This window comes from Portunus trituberculatus, chromosome 15, assembly GCF_017591435.1.
Source record: "Portunus trituberculatus isolate SZX2019 chromosome 15, ASM1759143v1, whole genome shotgun sequence".
Classification (NCBI taxonomy): domain Eukaryota; kingdom Metazoa; phylum Arthropoda; class Malacostraca; order Decapoda; family Portunidae; genus Portunus; species Portunus trituberculatus.
In genome coordinates, this window is record NC_059269.1 from 8,406,092 (window position 1) to 8,430,668 (window position 24,577).

The 24,577-nt window shown below is 41.0% G+C and overlaps 1 protein-coding gene across 10 annotated transcripts in view; it reads right to left on the reverse strand.

Annotated features, from left to right (window-relative positions):
• LOC123504225 (dihydropyrimidinase-like) overlaps nucleotides 1-24,577 on the reverse strand; it is a 72,189-nt gene that overhangs the window by 32,947 nt on the left and 14,665 nt on the right. Inside the window, exon 1 of one of the 10 annotated variants that reach the window (XM_045254588.1) lies at nucleotides 5,760-5,960. The exons of the other annotated variants lie outside the window; for them this stretch is intronic. Coding sequence (XP_045110523.1) covers nucleotides 5,760-5,801 — 42 coding nt within the window. The 5' untranslated portion in view covers nucleotides 5,802-5,960. Of the gene's footprint in view, nucleotides 1-5,759; nucleotides 5,961-24,577 lie in introns of those variants that run through there. 10 annotated transcript variants of the gene reach the window in all.

Here is a 24,577-nt window from a genome sequence, read left to right on the forward strand (position 1 = left end):
GATATTTCTACATTATTAATAGAAAAACACTCTTAATTGAGAATCACATTAACCATCTGTAGGTTTTTAAAATAGTCGTGGTGAGAGCAAAGCGTTTCTGAATACGAACCTTCATCATTGTGGGCTTCTTCCATCGTCATCCTATAGCTTTTCACCTCTTTTCCTTTTCTTTGTTCTTCCTGAGCTTCAAATCATCGTTCCCAGTCAGGGCAAAACGGTCTCATCATCTTCCCTTCCGCTTTCCGCTGCCCTCGTACCCCAAGTACCACCAAACCACTCCAACTTTCACTTCCACTACTGACTACCTGACACATTAAAAATTGGATCTTATATCTACATTTTTCAAGCAAGGTAAGGAATGACGGCAAATTTCATAAGTTGCTGTAAAAAAAATAACACTACATTACTCATGAACAACAACGGTCTACCTACTAGGTCTAGCAGCGAAAAGATTTGTGAAAAAAAAGTGCTTTCAGATGAAACACGTGCGTTAATGTACTGTGCGTCTTTAGAACAACTAACTTTCTTTTCCTGTCACGACATTCTTGCCTTTCGACGGACCTCGCTCGACGTCTCGCCCTAAAAAGAGTTGCTAACATTCTGCACTTTTTAAAGAATAAATACAAAGAAAGAGTAGCATTGTGACAGAAAAAAAAGTTTTCTTCCTAGACGGAAACATTAGCCACCCTCCACGTAAGACACGCAGCAATCCTGACAAAATTATTACCAGCTGGCAGATACCTTGCTGTTGCGCTGCATCAGTTATCAATGGAAGGATTCTATGTATCGACAGTCTGCATGACATTGATGTCTTATACTGACACGAGGTCTTTTATTCCCTTGCTTCTTCTCCCGATTAACTTAATTCGAAAAAGAAAAACAATGATACAACAAAATGTAGTCACATGAAGCATGTATCTGTGAATCTGAATAATACTTCTACCAACAAAACTAACAAATATGTAAGAGAGCACCCATAAAGCAATAAATTAATAAGTTGTATGAAATATAAGAAGATCGTAAAGAACACGTTGGTAAAATCCTTCCACACAATAACAGCCTCCAGTTTAGCGGCTCAGCATTCGAGCATGCCCAACCAACATGCAGAGGAAGCCACAGAGAATCAACACAGGGAAAGACAGGAAACAGTACCTCAGCTCCTCCGCCTCCCACACCTGAGATGGCCCGTCAACCAACAAAGTTTCCTCCACAAAATCATGGGAAGTCCGGAAAGGAGAAGTGGAGGTCATAGGAAGGAAGTGGAATCTCGCAAAATAATAATAATAACAGTAATTTGAAGAAGAATCTTACGATGCTTAATACACATACCGCGACACTGGAGGAAGGGAGACTTAAAATATATCAATGTGAAGCTTTGTTAAGGAAGCGAATCCTGGTGGCTGAGAGAGAGAGAGAGAGAGAGAGAGAGAGAGAGAGAGAGAGAGAGAGAGAGAGAGAGAGAGAGAGAGAGAGAGAGAGAGAGAGAGAGAGAGAGAGAGAGAGAGAGAGAGAGAGAGAGAGAGAGAGAGAGAGAGAGAGAGAGAGAGAGAGAGAGAGAGAGAGAGAGAGAGAGAGAGAGAGAGAGAGAGAGAGAGAGAGAGAGAGAGAGAGAGAGAGAGAGAGAGAGAGAGAGAGAGAGAGAGAGAGAGACCTCCCCTGACGCGGTGCGCCTCACCTAAGTAACTACGATTCATACAACACTTTACTTTCAGCCGCCACTTCACTACATAATTGCACACACTGACTGTAAACGAAACAAACTTCTTCCTCACCTCCTCGCAGAAAAAATTGCTCTGTACATCCCTGCAATATGACAAATGTAGTGAAAGCAATGAAAGATACGAGGAAAGAGTTGTTTTTATAAAGAGCAGAGAAAGAAAAGGGAAATAATTCGAAAGGTGGTCATAAAAAAAAAAGGATAGTTGGAGATGGCAAGAAAAACACATGGGCTGACTCAAGCAAGAGAAAAGAGAGAGATGGACGGGTAGAGGCTGGTAAGATGGCAGAGCAGCATCCATCACTTTTCAAATGAAGACTGGGCAGCAAGAGCGCCCTGCATGGTCTGACCTATAATCTGCGGCCTGAGTCTGGCATCATGTTCCTTGCAACTTAGTCGTTCTCTGAGGGGATTCAACGTGCCCACCAGTGAAGTAAAGCTGCTTACAGTAAATAAGTATTTTTTTTTTTTTTTTTTATCTTTACGCAGGGTGGCAACAGCTTGTAAATAGCATACATCAATAGACATGGATACCTCTGTACTATAATAATAATGGTTAAAGAATGTCTCAAGACGTGTGTTTCCTTTGAGAATTGTTTCCCGCAATGGTTTAAAAGGCAGCTGGAGGAGTAAGTAACTAGACACCCAAGGGAACGAAAGAAAACTCAGATGGAGTTCGCAAGGGATAAGTTTTCATACGAACCCTCACAACCGACCCTGCCCTGCGCCTTCAGCGTTAAGGGTGGGAGGCGGAAGGTAAATTTGCCCACTCTTGTCGTTTGTTATGCAATAAAATAAATCGTTATTCTGAGGGTCAGGAGTCTTTTCTTGTAAACACACACACACACACACACACACACACACACACACACACACACACACACACACACACACACACAGCTTCACCCTTATGACCCACACATCTGTGCATCACTAAACCGTCCCCTACACACACACAAACACACACACACACACACACGATTACGCATGAGGGGATCATTTCTCTCTTCACTCTCTTCACAGAACTAGGGACAAAGTGTAGTTTTAATAGGAAAATAATAAAAACCCATTATGAGATTTAGAATGAACAACAAGGCGCAGGAGGGAGTTAACTAATACTAATACGTCACTGCCAAACGATGCACTGATTGTTTTTACATCACTCACCCTGCACATAAAATACCAAGAACGCAAATACGCTACATATTTTGTCAATTAGTTACATGATTAATGCTAAGTGGTTCGTCATATTAGCAGTACAATCTACACGGTATTTCAACGATGAAAATTGCAGCGGTTTCGTTTTCATTGTTGAGTAAGCGAGCGAGCACAGCTGACCGAATACGCATGTTTCGAAATAGACTTTTCGAACCCAACAATAACAAACGACTTTTGAAAGACCGGCAATACTTGTCACGTTTACAAACAAACAGTGAATGTTTATCTTGAAGGGTGCACGTGCTCCAGGGCGGCTGGCATGTTTTGGGAAACTGGCCCACCCTCACCCTCACTTAAATCACCCGCGTTCGTGTCTTGCAGTACAGTACCTTCACTCCACCCGCACATCCTCCCTCACCGCAACTCTAACCCCACCCATATGACGCAAACATCTGTGCATCATCACCACTCAACACGCGCACTCAGCCAGCTTTCGGAAACAATATAAAAATGTACCACTAATGAATACAAATACGTTCCGCTTCACAATATGCTTCGTTTCTTGAGAGAAAATACGGAACAAGGAAACGAGGTTCACGGTAGGAATGACAAAGTGAACCCAGGAATTGCGAAGTTCATGACAACCATCCTCCTGAATGACCACATTTGACATTTTACAAGTATAATCATCAGTATGTCAGATGCACTAGCAACACCGCTTCAAATGTACTCTAATTGATGGATGACTTTTAAAATGCTTAAAGAGCTACTATGGTTGATGAATTAATAAGTTTATTTTGACACAGGAAATGTACTTAAATCGTTTGATGACCACTTTAGACAATGACTTACCCAAGCTGGTAACTTTATTTTGCCCTAGCTTCTAAAATTCGTAAATTGTGAGGACTGTTAAAGACATAATCTAACAATTTGCATAATACAATAGCCTTTGCCACTGAAATTTTCACCTGCAGTATATATTACAGTACTCGTATATTATACAGGCAAAATCAACACACAATTATGGATCTATAAACAATTACATAAAAGTCGATGGAAGAATCCAAATGCATAAAATCTTGTTATGATATACAGTAGTTTGTCCCCCAAGACCTTCATACCTCCGATGTGCGGGAGGAGGGTAGTGGTAGTGGAACTGTGGAGACTGAATCCATTATAATGCGACAAAAATAAGTCACTTTATTGTACACTGTTTTGTTCTTGCAGTGGTCCTGCGAAGGGAAGTTCTGCTGGCTTTGATGACATAGAACGTCTCATGATTCCCACTTGAAGAGGCTCGCTACCTGCTCCTTTACTGATATTTGTGTGAACAGATTTGGTAAAAAATTACTTATGTTTCCTGCTGCAGAAAACTAACGAGCAACATGAATTGATTCATTTACTATTTTAACGTCATAACTACGACGGCATATGGAGGAAAATATGAGAAAGGATTGGGTTACTGAGAGTTCAATGATAATCGTTACGTAATTAGAAGATTACCGAGATATCCGTCTGACCTATCTATAATTATAGAAATTACAAAATTGTACAAGTGTAGCGGTTATCTGTTGCAGCTGCTCTGATAGAAGTTATTGGAAGTTTTAAGTAAGTGTTTTGCAACTAAGATATACTAGTATAAACAGTGCCATCTACGCAGACATGTCCGTATGTTAAGCCTCGCGGCGGTGCAGTTATCATGCAGTGTCCTCTCGGTGGGTGATGGAGGGGGCGGGTTGCAGCATCGCTCGTCGCGTTACGATGCAAGCCTCGTGGACAAGTCATTGACCTGCATGAGACTGTGACATAAAGGAAAGGAGATGGTTCTTCTTGAAAGACACTTCTTTCAGAGGATTGAGATATATGCGTGACACGGAACCCATCTCCACTCTGCGATCACGGTTCATGTCCCTCATTGCAAGACACCTTTAACATATTTCCATAGACACAGGGAAACACATAAAACAAAAAACTCATAAAAAGCCCTAACATGTTTCCTAAAACTAACCTGCACTTTAGAAAGAAGAAATGAGTAAATGATTGAATGAACACACACACACACACACACGCACGCACGCACGCACGCACGCACGCACACACACACACACACACACACACACACACACACACACACACACACACACACACACACACACACACTGCTCAGTTTGTTTCTAAAATACATATGATACTTAATTAAGGCAATTTATTAAAAAAAAAAAGTTTCAATTTAATTACATATTTTTACTCCAGACACTGGTCAAAGATGCCATTAGTAAGAGCAAAGGAGAGACAAAAAGAAAGATGCTCGCCAGATGACTGGAATGGCGAGAAATCCCTTCTCCCAAAAATTGAATTTATTATAATACATAATTGTACTATTCGATTTTCTTGTCCCCGAGATGCAACAACTCCTCTTTGTGCACTTTATAAGCCCTCTTCACTTGTAGATAACGATACTAACAATAATAATAATAATAATAATAATAATAATAATAATAATAATAATAATAATAATTTACTCGCCCTACTGCTTCCCCCCTCCACTCCATCCCTCTAAGAAAACCATCAGGAGACCCGTAAACAAAGTGTGTGCAGCAGTGCCTCAGCATCATGCACAGCGTTTGAGATCGCTGGTGTGGGGAAAAAAGGTAGACCGCTCGCCATGAGGAGAGAGACGTGGCCCCTGGAAAGGAAAGTCGCCTTCGGCAAGAAAGAAAAGGGCTGAGAGAGAGAGAGAGAGAGAGAGAGAGAGAGAGAGAGAGAGAGAGAGAGAGAGAGAGAGAGAGAGAGAGAGAGAGAGAGTGTTTTTTTTAGTACAGTTGGAAAAACAGTAATCCTGCGGAAGGTCCACGCTTCATGGCGGCTTTAAGGTTGACTTTACCTGCAGGTGAATGGGAATTTTCTTTACGTGGTGACCATTCATGATGTCAATATGATAACGACACGAGGGTTTCAGATTAATCGACGCCCCTGAGAGGTGAAGCGCGGCGTGGAGTCTGGCGGGGAAAGATCACCAGATATTCTGTAAGACTCGTGTGGTTCAGTTGGGACCGACACAACTCGGACGGCGGTGAACGCGGCACTGCGACGAACGAACAAACTCATCCTCACAGGCGCTCGTGTTTGGGTGGGCCCCGTAGCGAGCGTGGCCGGCCGGTAGCGAGCGTTGGAAACCTTTGGCTCCTCCCATGCTCCTGCTGATGCTACTGCTATTTCAGCCCTTCCATGTACTGATGCTAGTTATGGCGAATGCTGCTTGTCACCTAGAGACACTACGTGGACCTCCAGGAGAGTTTCTGTCATTATATTATTCATGGATCTTCTAAAAAACGAATCATGTTTATCTTGAGGTTAGTCATCAGTCATCCAAGCCCTTATCTTGTAATAGCTACATAGAATAATCTCAAGTATAATTTCCAAGAACAGTGTACATGTAGGTGTATTTTTCCTATGGATACTTATGAAGCTATCAATAGAGTCATGAAAAAAAAACCGCAAAGAAATATACCCCACTATTTTTTGCGGATATTTTTGGGGCAGAACCAACAGAAGAATGAAATAGAGAAAAGAGAAAATGTTTAACTTGGAAACAAATATGAATTACGTGACAAATTTGGTTGCTTTCCCCATCCCCCATTTCTCTCTCTCTCTCTCTCTCTCTCTCTCTCTCTCTCTCTCTCTCTCTCTCTCAAGTTATCCTTCAAACTGACAACTTTTCACGTAGGTCGTGCTTGGCATCGGTTGCCACCCTCCAATAAGACCCCAAACAGTTGTCCGAGAACGAATCAATCACAGAACAAAAGCCACACGCGAGTAAGCAAAATCTCGGAAGCCTGAAGTCCGTCAAAACGCAACAGGTGTCGGGCAAGAATGGTTGCCTCCTTATCAAGAAAGACGAAAATACCAAAATACAATCGAAATCTCTTATTCTTATCTCATATTCTCTTCTGCGTTAAGTCATCAGTTTCTTTTAACTTCGCCCCTTTTTAAGTTTTTCTTTTTTTCTGTGACTTTTTTTTTTGAGGGAGAGAAAGTGTGATATTTTTCTCTATCCTGTCTCCTTATTTTCTTATGTGGCTTTCAGATAACTGTCCGTTTCCCCTTCGCGCCGCAATTAGCAATTAAGGGGCAGGAGTGCAGGCGCTGAGATCATGTCCAAGAAATTTTATGACATTACTACGAAAAAAAAAAAGAAAAACAGGCAGATGTAATTGTGTCATTATATTGTTTATTTTTTATTTATTTTTCTTTTTATTCAAGGCTTTCTGTGTTGTCATCTTATATGTCGAAGATGCAAATTTCATAAACTTCTTGTAAAAAACGTATATCAACATAACAGTTCTGCAGTATATGGTGTGCATCAGATCGAAAAATATAGACAGGAATCACAAGTTGGTTTAGGAATGAAGAAAAATGCGTTTAGACGAATTCTCAACAAAACTTGAATTAAGGACTAACGGATCATGCAAACACAAGGAGTGCATCGGGCACTTCCCCCCCCAACCCCTCACCCACGCGCTCAACAAGAAGAAAATGCATACTTTTTATATTCTAATGTAGGGGTATAGACCAAATAATAATAAAAAAAGGAGGAAATAGTACACTTTGTATAATGTGGCTATGGCTCGCAGAGGAGTGACTATATGGAGGAGTTTAAGGACATCTGGACACACTCTCAGGTAAAATGTGACAACAATAAGACTCTCGTACCTGAATAAAGAGTGCCGAAGGAGGCACCCACAACAGATAAAGGAAAGTCACCAGTCTTCCATGTAAACCTCATAAGGTGTACGTGGGAAATGTAAAGACCAATAAGCAATAGTCTTGGTATAAGTTAGACCAGTACGCGGAAAATGTTAAGATCAATAAAAAAAAAGTACGTGAGGCTTGTATCAGATATCGTCAGGAATCAGAGAAAATTTCAAGTAATAACAAAGGGAGTAGATATAACCGCCAGTACAAGTTATGAATGTTGCCTCCTCGTAACCTAAAGCGCCAAGCCAGCCTTGTCAACATGCTGTGCGAAGCGTGACGCCTCAAACATCTTCAGGTCCTGCAGCGCCCAACCCTTGCATACGCCACAGGAACCATGCTCGGCTGCCCACGGCGTCCAACACAGGATTGTATCAATTTATATCCTCATTTGTGGTCGTGTTGGCTCACGTGGCCATGGGGAGAGGTAGAGTCAATGTCCTTTTTTTCTTGGACAACATGAGTCTGTTCCGGCGAGATTTCAAAAGATTGCAGTTGCAGCTACTAGACTGTCCCTCTTTTCCACCACTAATAATATCCTTTGAGGATTATTTCCCTCCTCGAAATGAAGTCTTCGGATGCATAAGAACATAAATAAATAAATAAAGGAAGAAAGAAAGAAGTAAAACAAGGGGGAAGTTAAAAAAAATATAGCAGAAACACAAGTAGGATTCTTTTTAATCCTTTATCAATCATCTCCATCAATTTATCTTATCTTATACCCAAGTCTCCCGTTGATTCGACACTAACAATTTAAACCTTGTGTGTATTTCACTCATCTAGCATTGAGATAAATCTTTTCCATTCTATTTTTTTAATCTTTATTCTGATTGCTAACTCTGATGAGCAAGTCCATACCATCTTCATACCACTTAAGTACAAGACTTATGACAAAAGAAATGCAGAATATTCCATGTAGAGAGTAAAATGACCAATGTATCCTTAGGAATCATGCAATATACAGGTCCTGAGTGAAATGTCCTACATAGGTGTAATAAGCCTTCCCAGCTGCTGCTAATATGCCACGTGGGGAAAGCATAATTCATTCACATGTTGCAATAAGTGGCACTATCCTGCAGTGCATCGCCGTGGCAGGTGGTGGCCGCATGTACGAGACTTGGTGGTAAATTGTTCTTAGCGTCAGCCTCTCACCACCGCATTCCCTCAGGCACTACTTTGTGAACTGTTGTGTGTGTGTGTGTGTGTGTGTGTGTGTGTGTGAGAGAGAGAGAGAGAGAGAGAGAGAGAGAGAGAGAGAGAGAGAGAGAGAGAGAGAGAGAGAGAGAGAGAGAGAGAGAGAGAGAGAATGGCAAATAAACAGACCCATAGAAAACAGACCAGCGAAATAGTCACGTAATGATCAATAAGTTATCTTTACTACACCAAATGAGACCAGCAACACACGAGGAAAGGAAGACGTGTATTGGAACGCAGGGGAAGGAAATGACGATCCATTTTAAAACTTTCACCCTTTCTTGTAATGATAAGATCCTCCGTCCCCTTCGAATTCAATAAATGCCCTGAAGAGAGAGAGAGAGAGAGAGAGAGAGAGAGAGAGAGAGAGAGAGAGAGAGAACGAGCAGAGGCTGTTGAGTGTTGCCGAGTTGTTGGTGAAGCATGAGTCATCGTCCAGGAGTGACCACAGGAGCCATGATGGTGGACCAGACGGCAAGCAACGGGAACATGACCAACGGGAAGTGTCAGAGAAGCGAATGGCAGCAGTTCGGCTGCGAGGAAAGGGACTGGACGAACTCAATGTTAGTTTTTTTCTTGATATAAAGGTAACGCCTCCACGCCGGCACGTCTTAGGCAGCGGTATTATGGGTCATTTTGGAGAAGTTTACTCCGGATCTGCTGCTGGTCTCGGGAGCCGCTATTTTCCTCTCCCTATGTTCGTGAGGCGCTCCAGGTACGTGATGGACGCCAGGTAACATTTCACACCAGCACACGTTAAAGCGTCACATCAGCACCTACAAATGTCCTTATGATAGACTGCAGAATGTACGCCTTAAAACACACACACACACACACACACACACACACACACACACACACACACACACACACACACACACACACACATTTAAGCAGCAGAAAAAAAAGCTAATAGTAGAAACGGATGCATCTTCACCACTATCCTCATCATCATTAGCAACAGCAGCAGTCACGCAAACCGTCACGCCATAAGGAAGTGTAGAAGGAACCGAGTTTGTGACACATACTACTAAAGGCATGCAATTCGAACCAGAGGCGTGTGTGTGTGTGTGTGTGTGTGTGTGTGTGTGTGTGTGTGTGTGTGTGTGTGTGTGTGATGACGCCTCCATCTAGCTGTGGTCTTTTACAGTGGTTCATATCCTGCCACAAACAACTGTCTTCATTTATTGTGGGCGAATTATCTTGACCAAACACAAACACGAGCACCCATCCACCTACACACACCCACACACACCCACACTTACCCCCACCCATCCACCCACCCACCCACCCACACACACACACACACACACACACACACACACACACACACACAACCGGTAGCTCAGTGGTTAGAGCGCTGGCTTCACAAGCCAGAGGACCGGGGTTCGATTCCCCGGCCGGGTGGAGATATTTGGGTGTGTCTCCTTTCACGTGTAGCCCCTGTTCACCTAGCAGTGAGTAGGTACGGGATGTAAATCGAGGAGTTGTGACCTTGTTGTCCCGGTGTGTGGTGTGTGCCTGGTCTCAGGCCTATCCGAAGATCGGAAATAATGAGCTCTGAGCTCGTTCCGTAGGGTAACGTCTGGCTGTCTCGTCAGAGACTGCAGCAGATCAAACAGTGAAACACACACACACACACGTATATTTGTCTGTCTGCCGGCTTGTGTATATTTCTCCAGTATCGGTTCACCTATTTGAGAAAGAAGAAAACACACTTTCACCACATTTCCGGGTCTTATCTAACCCATATTCATCACCTCTTCCCTCACTATATATTATCACTTCACATCCTCTCATCACCAGCACCATCATTATCACCCATCTCTCTTCATTACTCCATCACCACCTATCATGTCACAGCAACATATATCACCCACGTCACCACACAGCATTCCCCATCATCCCCATCATTCCTACTGGTCACCAAGTACAATTTTTCACCATTCCTCATCCCCATTACCATTACCACTAATCACTCGCCACTCGCGTTCACACCCATTCCATCACTGCACATCGCCCGCCCCTCTCATTCCTTTCAGCTCCGTTGCACACAAATAAATACACATCACTCTCACATCCGGCGTCACCCATATCTGTTCATCTTCCATCACCTTCCACGCGTTAAGGTGTTCGATTCGCTAATTAGCTAAAAATATATAAAGGTGACAAAATTCCGGCACAAATGATAATGATAATGATAATGATAAAAAAATAATAAAATGACTACTTCACATAAATCACGCGATACTTAAAAAGGAAACATCATGAAATTATAAAAAAAGAAAAACATTTATGATATAGATATACAGTACGTAACGCCTATTCTAATATTAACCCTTCGAATGCTATGTGGCACACCTTGCCTTCTTCACAAAACCATTCTTAAGATACATTTTTTTAATTTTTACAGCCTTCTCTTATGATAACCTACACACTTGAAAGTTCTTTTATTCCCTCTTTTATTTCCTGTAAGAACTTGTAAGAGTCTTGTATTGTATCTTTAGAGTTGTGAAGTGTTGGTTAAAATGTTGAACAATTAAACGAAACAGCTGTTATTAGGCAGAAAATTGTTGATAAAAATAAGTAGTAATCGTGAAAAGAGTATGTAAGACTCATCATCGTCATCATCATCACATGCACGGTAAGGCACACACTGCAGAGGGGTCTTGCAGCACGAGGCGAGGGTCCGAAAGGGCGCGGGTGGGGGAGACAGATCAAGGTAATGTTTTTAAAGGTGCCCGCCGCTTTGCCACCTACCGCCTCACCTGTGCGCGCGCCGCTGCTCACCTGTTTCATCCGCACTCCACACTCTCACTCACACCACCGACAGCAGGAGATAAGACCTTCCTCTTTACATCTCAATAACGCAGTAAAAAAAAAAAAAAAAAAAGATACGAAGAACTTACAAAAAATATCTGACGAGTTTATGAATGAAGATGATGGGTGGAGATTGATAGGTTTGGTACAGAATGTCACGTGTGCGCCGGTCGGTTTCTTGCAGCTTCTCTTACTTTCTCATGTTCTATCCATTATAGCTCGTCCTTGTAAAATGAACATGTGATTTCGGTGATCGATATGAGAGAGAGAGAGAGAGAGAGAGAGAGAGAGAGAGAGAGAGAGAGAGAGAGAGAGAGAATGATAAATGCTTGTCGTGTCCAACTGGAGTGATAACAACATCCTGTGTAGAGTCAACACACACACGTGAGGATTACGGTCATTGACATATGGACAGACTGTATGGCTTTCGAGTTATATACAAGACTATGTAAATAAGCTGAAGTTCTCTAAGCCCTCTGACTGCCAAGCTTAATGAAGTGGCCTCGTGCAAGGCAACAGCATGATTTCAAGACACCACTGATAGGCAAATGAACGCTTGAGACGGACCAAACTCTTCAGTATGCGTAATATATTGTTTGATAAAGTCCCTAAGGGTTTCTCAAATAAAATAACGTCTCGTATTTCTATCAAAGGTCAAAGGTTTAAGTAATTACTGAAGATTCATACTACATACTGAATTATATTATGGTAATCTTGAAAAAAAGCGTTAACATTTTGGATAGTTTATAAGATAAGATGAAATATAACAAACTGATGATAGAAATTTATATGTAAAGTAACAGCTAGTTGACACCATTACTCCCGGCAACCTCTCTAATGAAGAAGACATGTTACCTATAATTAAGGGATTCCAAAGATTGAACCGCTCAAGTCTGTTGGGTTTCCATGTGATGGTCAGTGAAAGTGTATCCTCAGTTTATATCCCATGATGTGCTTAAACTTCTCTTGCTCTCTTTGCTTCCTTTGTTATCTTAAGTGAGAAGTATTGCATGCTCTCTCTCTCTCTCTCTCTCTCTCTCTCTCTCTCTCTCTCTCTCTCTCTCTCTCTCTCTCTCTCTCCTTAATTTCTTTTTCTTGATATACGTAGGTACTTAACTTTACTTGTTTCCCTAACTTCCTTCATATTACCTGTACGTGTTGCATACGAGTAACCTTTCTCCATCTCCCTTCCCCTCTCTCTCTCTCTCTCTCTCTCTCTCTCTCTCTCTCTCTCTCTCTCTCTTATTCCCTCGGTGGACCACGTTGCAAGGATCGATACAGCTGGCTGGCTGGCGGGGGAGGCGGCTGGATACGAAGGCGTGGCGTCTGTCTGGTCGGAGACGGGAGGGTCGTGGCCCCATGGATGATGTGACGGGGGAAAGAGTGTGCTAGGTCGGGAGGAGGATGGGCGTTGGTGAGTCACTCTGGCCACCATGCACTTAGTGACGTCATGCGGAAATTGGAAAGATAGGTGGGGTGTCTGCTGATTAAGTTTCCCTAAATGACCGATTATATCAACAGGCTTGTTTTTGGTGTTCAGTTGTCCTTAGATAACTTTTTTTACTTGGTTTATCAAAAATGTATTTCGTTCACGTAAGAATGGCTCTGGCTAAGGGCAACAAAAATTCTGAAAACAAGGCCCTCTGTTGTTTATCGGAGCCATAAGTCTGAATAAACACAAATAAACTTAAAAATGTAACGTTTGCATCTCAAGAAGAAAAATATACAAAGATATTCAAGGTAACATTAAGACCTGACAAGAATTCTAACAAAGAGAAGTACATAAACATGAAAAAATAAATGTAAGGGGAAGCTGGAGGGAGTGAGCTGCTTATAAAAGATATGAAGAAAGGTAATGGAAGCACACTTAGGTTGGCCTTCATGCCCCGCCCAGCCTCCTTGTCTCCCGTACAACGCACCACTCCCAAGAATGCTGGCAGTGTTCATTGTTTAACTCACTAAAATGTTTTCCCCGAAAGTTTAATTAAATGTTGTGGTGCAAGTTTAGATTATACGCAATTTTAAAGGCCGCCACTAACAGAGAAAGGGAATTAAGTTGAAATTATTTGAGTATTTTGTTGGTTCTCCTATTTTCACTTTTGTTTAATTAAATACTACTCGATAATCGTCCAAATTATAATAAATCTGCCATATTGTTAGTGGATAAAAGTCATAGAGCTTAAGGAGTTTCATTTCGGTAGCATCTCAGAACATAGTATACGTTTAATGAGTTTTTTTATGATCCTATACCACATCCATTTGTTCTTTTATGGTTCAGTTTATTGGGCTCCCTGCTCTGCTTGAGACATGAATGATGAATGTAAGCTTACGTTGCCCAGAGAGATAGATAGATAAATAGGTAGATGCTGTTCACATACACACACAGGACCATCATCACAAACTTCAACAATAGCTGCTGGGCAATTGACGAGGCGGGAGGGCTGCGCTAACCGTGGTGATGACAGGAATGGTGAATGAGGCGTCTGATTCACTCTTATGAGCCACCGCTTGACAGCCGTACTTTCTACTACCATGGATGGCAAATATGAGGATGTCAGCTCCTGTTTCAGCTGACTATAACATCTGCTCTACTTAACGTTATGAAATATGTCCCAAAATTTTGCCCATTATTCGCAGTCATAAGTTTTTACGTGTATGTGTGTGTGTGTGTGTGTGTGTGTGTGTGTGTGTGTGTGTGTGTGTGTGTGTGTGTGTGTGTGTGTGTGTTTATCCATCTACTTTTACACTCATAATCTAAGTCACTATACGAGTATATAAGCACAACAATACTGAAATCATTCACATAATCACTTATATACCATTGCAATGCCTGTACAGTGCGAGGCAGTATTGTCCCTATTCATGGGCGTCAGCAGTGAGGCAACGCTCACCCAACCAGTGGACCAAGGCGACAGGTGAAGCCCGAGTAATTAATGTACTCGTACTGTCACGCCAACAACACAACACGCATCTATCTGATCCACCGACCTACATCCGCAGAACCGTATTCTTCACCGATTCATTATCTTAACTCCTACTTTTACCAGGCTCCAGTGGAAGTTATTCAAGTTTTTCATGGTTGCTTTCGTGATTTCAGTAATGGCTTGAAGATTCTGTTTCGTCAATTGTATACATAGAAAAATATATCCTTAGAAACCAGACTAATCATCTCAATCATCTCCTCTTTGAATAATCTTGAAACGAGCCCTAAACGTCGAAAAGAGCTACTCAACTCCAGTCACGTAACTCATTACAGACCGCCATGAAACTGTATTATTTTACTCCTCAGCAACTTACAGTCTTTATTAACTTCGTTATAAGAGTATCACTGAAATCAAGAGAAGGAATGGAAGGATGCTTACCCTGCTGTAGGCCACTTTACTGACAGTCATGTCAAGTCATCAAAACTTGTTATAATTCAGTAAGCACACAAGCTCTGATCAAGGGGAGTCAGTGAGTCGCACAAAGGTGGCGCAATGCCTGCTGCTACCTAGGCCCACTGACGCAGGTTAATCTATACCTGGGAGGCACGAGCCAACGCCGTTCTCTGTCGACAACCGGAGGCGAGGTTTAGCTTTACACACACACACACACACACACACACACACACACACACACACACACACACACACACACACGATAAGAGGAGCCGTGTTATCACACTATCATCACTGCAACGTTATAATCATGATATCAGGTGTGGATTTAAGGATTTTCCCTGATGCACCTTTCAAGAACGTACTTGTGCACGTAAAGTTAACGCAGTGAAACACTTGATACGCTACTTCAAGGAACAGGATCAAGAGCGATATGAATAGTAAGCATTCAGGCTTCCATAGGTTAACAAGGGTACGTAACTAAGCAGCATGGCCAGCAGCATCTACGAAGGAACATTGTCTTAAGTTATTGCAATTTTTCTGTATTTTTGCATCTATTTTGTTTATTTATTCATTCATTATTATTGTTGCTTCTTTTTTTATGGAGATACAGTAATTGATTCAACAGAGGAAACGAGGTTCGGTCGATGACACCGAGAAAAAAGTGCTGGTAATGTTCCGTAGCCTGTCCAGTGTAGGAAATTGAGAGCAATTCTGGGTGTAATGCTAGCGATTTACTGTTGTACAGCTTCTCGTGTCGCCCCTTCCTCGAGGCAACCCGTCCGTTGTCCATACATGCACTGTATACCACCAGCACTACCACTACCACCACCACCACCATCACCACCACCACTACCACCACCACCACCACCACCACCACCACCACCACCACCACCACCACTATCACCACCACCACCAACACCACCACCACCACCATCACCATCACCATCCCCAGCGCACCTCATTTCCGGTCCGAGGAGGAAGCGGACTTGCGATAGGACGAAGAGGACTTTCTTCCAGCACTCAGCAACACGCGCATTGTCGGAAAGCAGAACCATCTAGGTGTGACTGATCTGCTTCTGTGTCTTGTCCGATATTTCTATCGTTTGTGGATTAAGATTATTACATCTTGAAATTTCTCAGATTGACAACATAATATATTGTATGACCGCACTTTCAAAAAATTAATCACGTTCACAAATATCTTTCGAGAGCACTATACTATACAAAACACGCATGGCAACTTTCCTGCCGAGGATGACTGATGCAAAGATGGTCAGGGTTTCGATTTCTTTTTTTATCATTCTTGCATTTAAATTGTTGTTTGACGTGGTAGTTAATATTCAAATACATACATACTTTTACGCACAGGGAATACTTTTTTTCTATTTCAACTTGCCTTTCTTTTAACAATAAACCCATTACCAAGCACGGACGGTTTAAAGTGAAAATAGGAGACAAGAGGTTTAGAATATAGCTACCTACAGTGAATGATTCATTATCTAGTTAGCATGTCTTCCAAATCTCTGACGCCCTCACTTTATACTGGTCTGAATCTACACTAGACCACCAAATCCACCACATAACACGTACAATAAAAGGAGAGTTGACCGGTAATACATCATTCTACATCTTCGTGAAAGAAAGGAGACAAAAAAAAAAAAAAAAAAAAATCAGTGATGCAACAACAAACTTCTTCAAGACTCCGCTATAAGTTCACAATACAATTTGAATTTGTTTGTTATTGTTTTATTTATTAATCTTTGTATGTTTGTTTACTAAGACAATTAGTGCATATTTTTCTATCACTCTTACATAAAAAGAAGAAGATTGATTCTCAGAGCAGCTAGCAGTTGGAAGCTGTTTATTTATTTATTTTTTTTTTTCATACTATCGTTGAGTGGCCGAGAAATATCCACATCTTTCCTATCAGCACAATTTTCTACAGCGATTGCGTCAGATGAGGCTGGGTGCGGGTCAACATGAGTCTCTGCAAAGGTAAAAAAAAAAAAAAATCATGCTTGCGTATATGCAATGGACGAGACTGATCATCTAAGCCTGCAAAGAGAAATTAAAGATTGCCACCCAAGCCTCGAAATAGACGGGATGATTGCAGCGAAAATGCCTTCTGTCAATATAGGAGAAAACATATGGAGAGAAAGAAACGTAGTGAGTTAAAATGAAGAAAACTATACGTAATATTACCTGACATTCACTTATCTCATTTTAACAATTTTACCCAATCGAGTTTCTCTTTGGCGTTGTTCTCTTTGTGTCTTCCTCTCAATTTCTCTGAGAATGATATTACTGCATCAGAACTAATAAACGCTTACGAAAGTGGACATGCTATGGGCATGCATGTCACATGATGAGGGTGATGGTGGTGGTGGTGGTGGTGGTGGTGGTGTGTGTGTGTGTGTGTGTGTGTGTGTGTGTGTGTGTGTGTGTGTGTGTGTGTGTGTGTGTGTGTGTGTGTGTGTGTGTGCGTGCATTCTCTCTCTCTCTCTCTCTCTCTCTCTCTCTCTCTCTCTCTCTCTCTCTCTCTCTCTCTCTCTCTCTCTCTCTCTCTCTCTCTCTCTCTCTCTCACACTCTCACACACACACACACACACACACACACACACACACACACACACACACACACACACACACACACACACACATTATACCCGTACATATAAATATAAATAAATAAATATAATATATATATATATATATATATATATATATATATATATATATATATATATATATATATATATATATATATATATATATATATATATATATATATATATATATATATATATATATATATATATATATATATATATATATAAAGTGAACTTTACAGCTATCGCCATACCTACTCGGAATCATTTAGTACCATCTTGATTCTAACAGAAAATATTACAGGAGAGGACAATGGCCAAGCTAAGGATAATGGAAGGATGATACATGAGGCATGTAGTAATATATAAAGTACCTACAATGGAATGACTGGTCAAATAAGACTGGCGGATGTAGTGTACATCACATACACTGTAGCAGTTGCTCATCCCAACATGCATCAATGAACTATAAAATAAGTCCCAAAATGCACCATGCCGCTGTAGCTGCCACTACACTGGGGAAAGGACATTATGACTATTCAGTAAGAAATACAGAGCCAACTTATATGTATGGGTGCAGACAACGAACCCTGACACCATCGGAGCCCCGCCCGTGCAGGATGTCGGTGGCAGAGCTCAAGGCGGTGCTCACCACGCTACGTGCGGCTTCGTGCGCCTGTGGGTCAGCGTGAAAAAAGAAAACACCAGATACGAAAAGTGAGATGAGAAGTACCTCTAGAGACATGCAAGGTTGTACATCTAGGTAAGATCTGATTAAGTGTGTCTGCTTAAAATAACGTGCCAAAAGCAACAGGAAAAAGAGTGAGGCAAGGGAGAGTAGAAAACAAACATTTTATTGAACTTTGAGTCTACTCATGATGATGTCTCTTCCAAAGATATTTTTCTACGGACGTGATTTTCTGAAATGTCACAAATTACCTTCCCCTAGCACGAGTAGCATAGTGCTCCGCGTACAGCAACGTGACACTTCTGACCCTGCACAAACATCATACAAGATTTTACTAAAATAAAAAAAAAAAAAAAAAAAAGGCCAGGGGGACACAAAAACCCACTGGAAATATCTCGATAATGTGGCTATCAACTGAAACCGCACATAATCTGAACACCGTCACTACCTGTAACATTACCACTTTAATTAGAAAAAAAAAAATTGTAGAAATACTTCCAACAATCTGAGAATGACAACAACTGTCACACTGCCTAACACTTCATATTACCTCTCCATACGAACATAAGACAATAAGGGAAGCTGCAAGAAACCATCACTCCAACACGTGGCAGTCGCTGTATAAAACAGATCCACCTATTTCCACTTATCAACTTCACCATAAATTTGTTTAATCTTCTTTTCAAAACTCCCTAATGACTCAACGATAACACTAAGCAAAAACCAACTGCAAGCTAAGCTATAACCCTAAGTAAAGTAACACTCTTGACCACATCCACTTGATTCGTGGCGACACTCCTCGTTCCCACAGCGACGTGTTGGCAGATCATGCAACCAATTTCTTCTGTGCACAAGAGTATTAAAGAAGAAATGCCACATGGATATACATAAGAGTTAAGATTTATGATGATGAAAACAAGATAAAAAGAAATAGTTGTAGTAAAGGTAAGCGCCGAAAATATTTTTTTCCTAGCAAAAATGGTGCTACTTTCAATTTGTATCTTTGTTAACGTAGACATGTGTTCTAGTCAGATAACTAGTTAATTCTCAACTTGGGGGCCAAGACGGACTGTTATCAATTATATATTTCTTTAATAATGTAGGGAATTTGAATAAAAAATGCATCACTATCCTGACAGAAAATTTTCTTTAATTTATTACGTTAACAATACACATCATTGTACTATTTATCTATTTCTTTTACTTCTTATCTTATTTATTTTTATCTATCTATTTTCGTTTTAATTTATTATTGATATTGTTACTTTTTTTTCCTTTTTTTTTACGGTGCGGGATTAAGAAGAATAATGAAGAGGAGCCACACGAATAGAGAACTTATGAAAGGAGGAATGGAGAGAAAAAGTTTGATAACTGTTGGGTTATATTAATTCCTGTCCTTGCCTTGTCTGGTGTTTATGAATATAGAAAATGTGTCAATATGACGTGTTCAGAGCATCAAACATTTTTATATTACATACAATGCATACTGAATTCGCGAGCTGCACATTGGTAAGGCAAAATTGGCGCTGACAGACCTTGAATTGGATCAGGATTCTCAGTGAATTCTTAATTGTTCTTGTCCTTGATGGTCACAAGTTCCGACATTTTCAAAATAAAGTATAAGATACAGTATATATACGTAATCCTCCACAGAATTCAAGTGGCCAAGACATACGAATAAGAGTACGTTGAAGTGGGCGACCTGATGTAGGATACAGTACTTATTCCACTGTAGCCCTGACAAGAAATATGAAGTCCCGAGTGGTTTTGTCATTAGTATTAGTCACAAGAGCAAAAAATTATTCTAACATAGCTGAGCCAGCGAGCTACTTCATCTTAATGCTTGCAGATGTTTACCGAGATGAGGTGGACAATATATTCTTTAACTTTTTGGGGGCAATAATAACTTTCCCAACGCGGACGAGTAGATCAAAAGAAAAGAAAACAATTCTCATCAATCATCTATGATCGTTGATGAAACACACCTCACAAACAACAGAAAATTCGCCTTGTGACGGTTCCCTCCATCCACTAACGTAAAGTAACCCTAGACTACTATAGTACATAGAATACTTGTTCCCATTAGTAAACAGTTTCTCTTTTGATCAGAGTTACTAAGTATAAGGAATAGAGTCCACTATTACCATCGCCACTCCCACAGTGACCCAGCATCATGGCAAGACAAAAGAAGTGTGACCTTAACTCAATATTCTGTGCCGGATTAAAGGTTGCGTGCCAAGGAACTATATAACCACGTCATTTTCTTCCCGCTCTCCTCTCCCTCCTACCGTCTCCTGCCTCCTGCCGCAGCACGCTATCATCACCACAGCCACGCAGCCTGACCGCGCTCGTGCTCCTGATAGTGATGGTGATGGTGAGAGAGAGAGAGAGAGAGAGAGAGAGAGAGAGAGAGAGAGAGTGTGTGTGCGTGTGTTTGAGTTTTACCAGATTGCGCCAAACAAACTCGCAATGCCCTCTTTTAATATCAAATTATGATACACTTTCTTCAAATTTATGTAAAGTACAGTTTGCACACGTCATTTCCTGCGCCACTGCACTCTACTGACCTATCGTTCTATTAGGAAAATTGTGCGTGTGTGTGTGTGTGTGTGTGTGTGACTGTGCAAGCGTTAACAGCGAACACAATAAAAGTAAAGACAAGATTAAAGATATATTCCTCTTTCTTTTATTCTTGACTTATCTGCCAGTGCTAGGATGGCATGTCCCTAGACCGTATATAAGGCGGCTACTGATACTGGCAAGGAGGATTATAGGGTAGTATACATCAGCTTAGCCTGTATAGCCTCTCGTGGTTCTTGGTATAGGGACGGTGATAGTCTGGAAGGAAACAGTCGAGAAAGAGATGGTTCAGCAGAGAAAAGAGACTAATTGTGACTGGTTGCTTTCCCATTATCTCCTGAATAATAAGCAATCTATATACCATCCATTTTTTTTTTTTTTTCTATTTGCTGATTTTTTTGTTCAGAGACTAGTGATTCTGAGCCGATATTCTGTCACTTGGTATTCATTAACTTTCACCAAGGCATTTACCGTCTTTAGTTCATTCGTGGTAGGCAAGAAGTGTGATAGAGAGATAAAAAAAAAAACTGTCATTTGTAGGCCCGATGACTTGTATCAATTCCCTTATGCCTTTTTCTAAGCAAGTATAACGTTTCTGCTGAGAATGGTGCTTGGTGTGGAGAGGAGACATTCATGACACATACACCAAGGAGGTCTTCCTGCATTGGGGTGGTCACACTCCCTGATTATAAACGTAAAAAAAACGCAACTCTAGACGGGGAGAGAGAGAGAGAGAGAGAGAGAGAGAGAGAGAGAGAGAGAGAGAGAGAGAGAGAGAGAGAGAGAGAGAGAGAGAGAGAGAGAGAGAGAGAGAGAGAGAGAGAGAGAGAGAGAGAGAGAGAGAGAGAGAGAGAGAGAGAGAGAGAGAGAGAGAGAGAGAGAGAGAGAGAGAGAGAGAGAGAGAGAGAGAGAGAGAGAGAGAGAGAGAGAGAGAGAGAGAGAGAGAGAGAGAGAATTTTCCTCACCTCAAAAAATAATAAATGAATTAATAAATCGATAAATAAATGTCCTTTTTACATACATACATATTTATTAGATACATGCATCTGTCTTTCCACATATGCATATATATATATATATATATATATATATATATATATATATATATATATATATATATATATATATATATATATATATATATATATTAAGAGGTAATGATATTCGTCTATATCAAACTCATCATAGTACAAGTGACCATCTGCTATATATAAAACATCATATTTATAACACTGTCACTACATGGGGCATACAAATGATGTTGAGAATTAAACACACACACACACACACACACACACACACACACACACACACACACACACACACACCAACTAGAAGTTTATACTCGTAAACTAACAGAGCGAGACATTGTTAATTTTTTAGAGTTTTCAACCCATTGAGTATTATGACGCGTTTCCATATTTATTTTGCTTACTATTTGGTGATTTTATACAGCTTCAGAAACTTGTGTGGGGGCTACAATAGTAAACACTGTGGCCATTAATCTTCTGACCTCCATTCAACCTTCCTCATGTCAATGAAATGATCTTATCGTACACAAATCCCAAGGTAAAAATGTATCACAGTATTGAAGGTGTTAAGGTAGTAATGTCTTGATAATATAAGATTCATCACCAACAACGAGAGGTTTATATAGAGCCAACATAAAACTGGATATAGAACAGAGTGAGCATTTATAATTTTGGAGTATTTTAGAATCGAAAGTCAGTACTCTAGCAGTATCCCAACCAACAATAATGAGAGGAAGTGTTAAATAATGGACGCTCGCTGGACACGTGACACTCCCTTCCGCATCCCTGTTACCGGCCACCATTAGCCATCACAGATACTGTGCATGACAGCAGCAACACTAAGCGACTAAAGAAAGATCAATGAAAAGAACATGGTATATCTACTCACCATGGCTTAAAGTTACTAAATTTAATGCATTTACCTTCCATAACGAAACTGAAGAGATGGTGAAAGCCTAAGGAAATCTTTATACTGTCGTAACATTCCGCGACGAAAGAAACAACGTAGAAAGAGAACGTGATATACGAGCACTATATTCAGTCACTACTCTTCATAAGAGCACTGAACGTGATGACGAAAATCCATCGAAAGCTATTTACATATCGTCTTTACGAAGAAAGTTAGAGAGAGCCGACTCTCAAAACAACAATAGTGACAACTCCCACGACTGTACAGGCGGTGGCAGTCTGTTAAGCCAATTATAGTTAATTATACACTCTTATATCAGAAAAAAAAACAAATTTTCACGCCATCTACTTACTACAAGGATCATCTTTGGCATCCAATCACCATCACTCTCCTCCTCATCTTTTGCCTTTAACCTTAGCCTTGAATATGAGAGAAAGCAAACACACTACAGGCGTCCACCGCACAGCCAGCAACAAGGGGGGCGAGGACCCGTGGACGTCTACGCACAGGGAGCCACCACACCCATCTCAGTCTACCATCCAACCAATCAGCCCGCCAACTGTACTAAGGGCTCTAGTGGTGGGGGTGATGTGGTTGTAGTGATGCTGAATGATTATGTGAAAATTATTGTACTGCTGCTGCTATTGCTGCTGCTCCATCTACTACTACTACTACTACTACTACTACTACTACTACTACTACTACTACTACTACTACTATTAATATGATATCCAAATGCGTGTTACAAACAGTCATGTGGCTTCGTCATGCATGAGAATGGCGTAGCAGCGTTGTAGTAAGATAGCAACAATATACATACTATTACAACAACAACAACACCAACAACAACTACTACTACTACTACTACTACTACTACTACTACTACTACTACTACTACTACTACTACTACTACTACTACTACTACTACTACTACTACTACTACTACTACTTATACTACTACTACAACTACTATTACAACTACTACTACTACTACTACTACTACTATGGCATCCAGACACGCATCACAAATCAAGCCCCTTCATTATAATTGAGTAGGAGATAGCAACCCACTCTGTCCATCCCAGCAATGAGAACAGGCTCGGAAGGAATAGAAGGCCACAGTCCCTTCCTCACCCTAGCTTACTATCGTGCACTTCCTCCCGTTCGCAGCCCCTGGCTAGCCTACGCAGTGTCCTTGGCTAACACCACCCTAACATTCCTACACTTAATGAATTTTAGTGATTGTCTGGTTCTCTTCCAATTGTTACGTGCACTGAATCTTTCCTCCGTGGATTCTACAGAGCGAGGCATAGCACGGTACAGGTTTGCACTACTAAGTGACATCTAGCTGAGCAGGGGCGGTGACGTGGCTGAACGAAGCGGTGTGACAACAGTAGCACAGCAGCCGCAGCCTACAGCCACACCGCCTCCTACATGTCGTGCAATGTCGTGTTGTCCAAAAGTTTTCTGCAATTTTCATCATGTTGCCCTGGCTAGGTCAATCACATACCACATAATTGTTGCTACATGTGAGTTATGTTGTTATAACTTCTTTCTCACATTCCAATACCTGAGATTACTTCGTTTGTCTTTCAACTTCACAAATATGCATCAATCTGCCTACTCACACTTTAGTGTACTCAAGTCATAGATTTATGTGTTGTACTAAAAAACACGTGATACTTTACACATCAATGTTAATGTCTAGATTTGTAAACATGTATACAGGTGACTA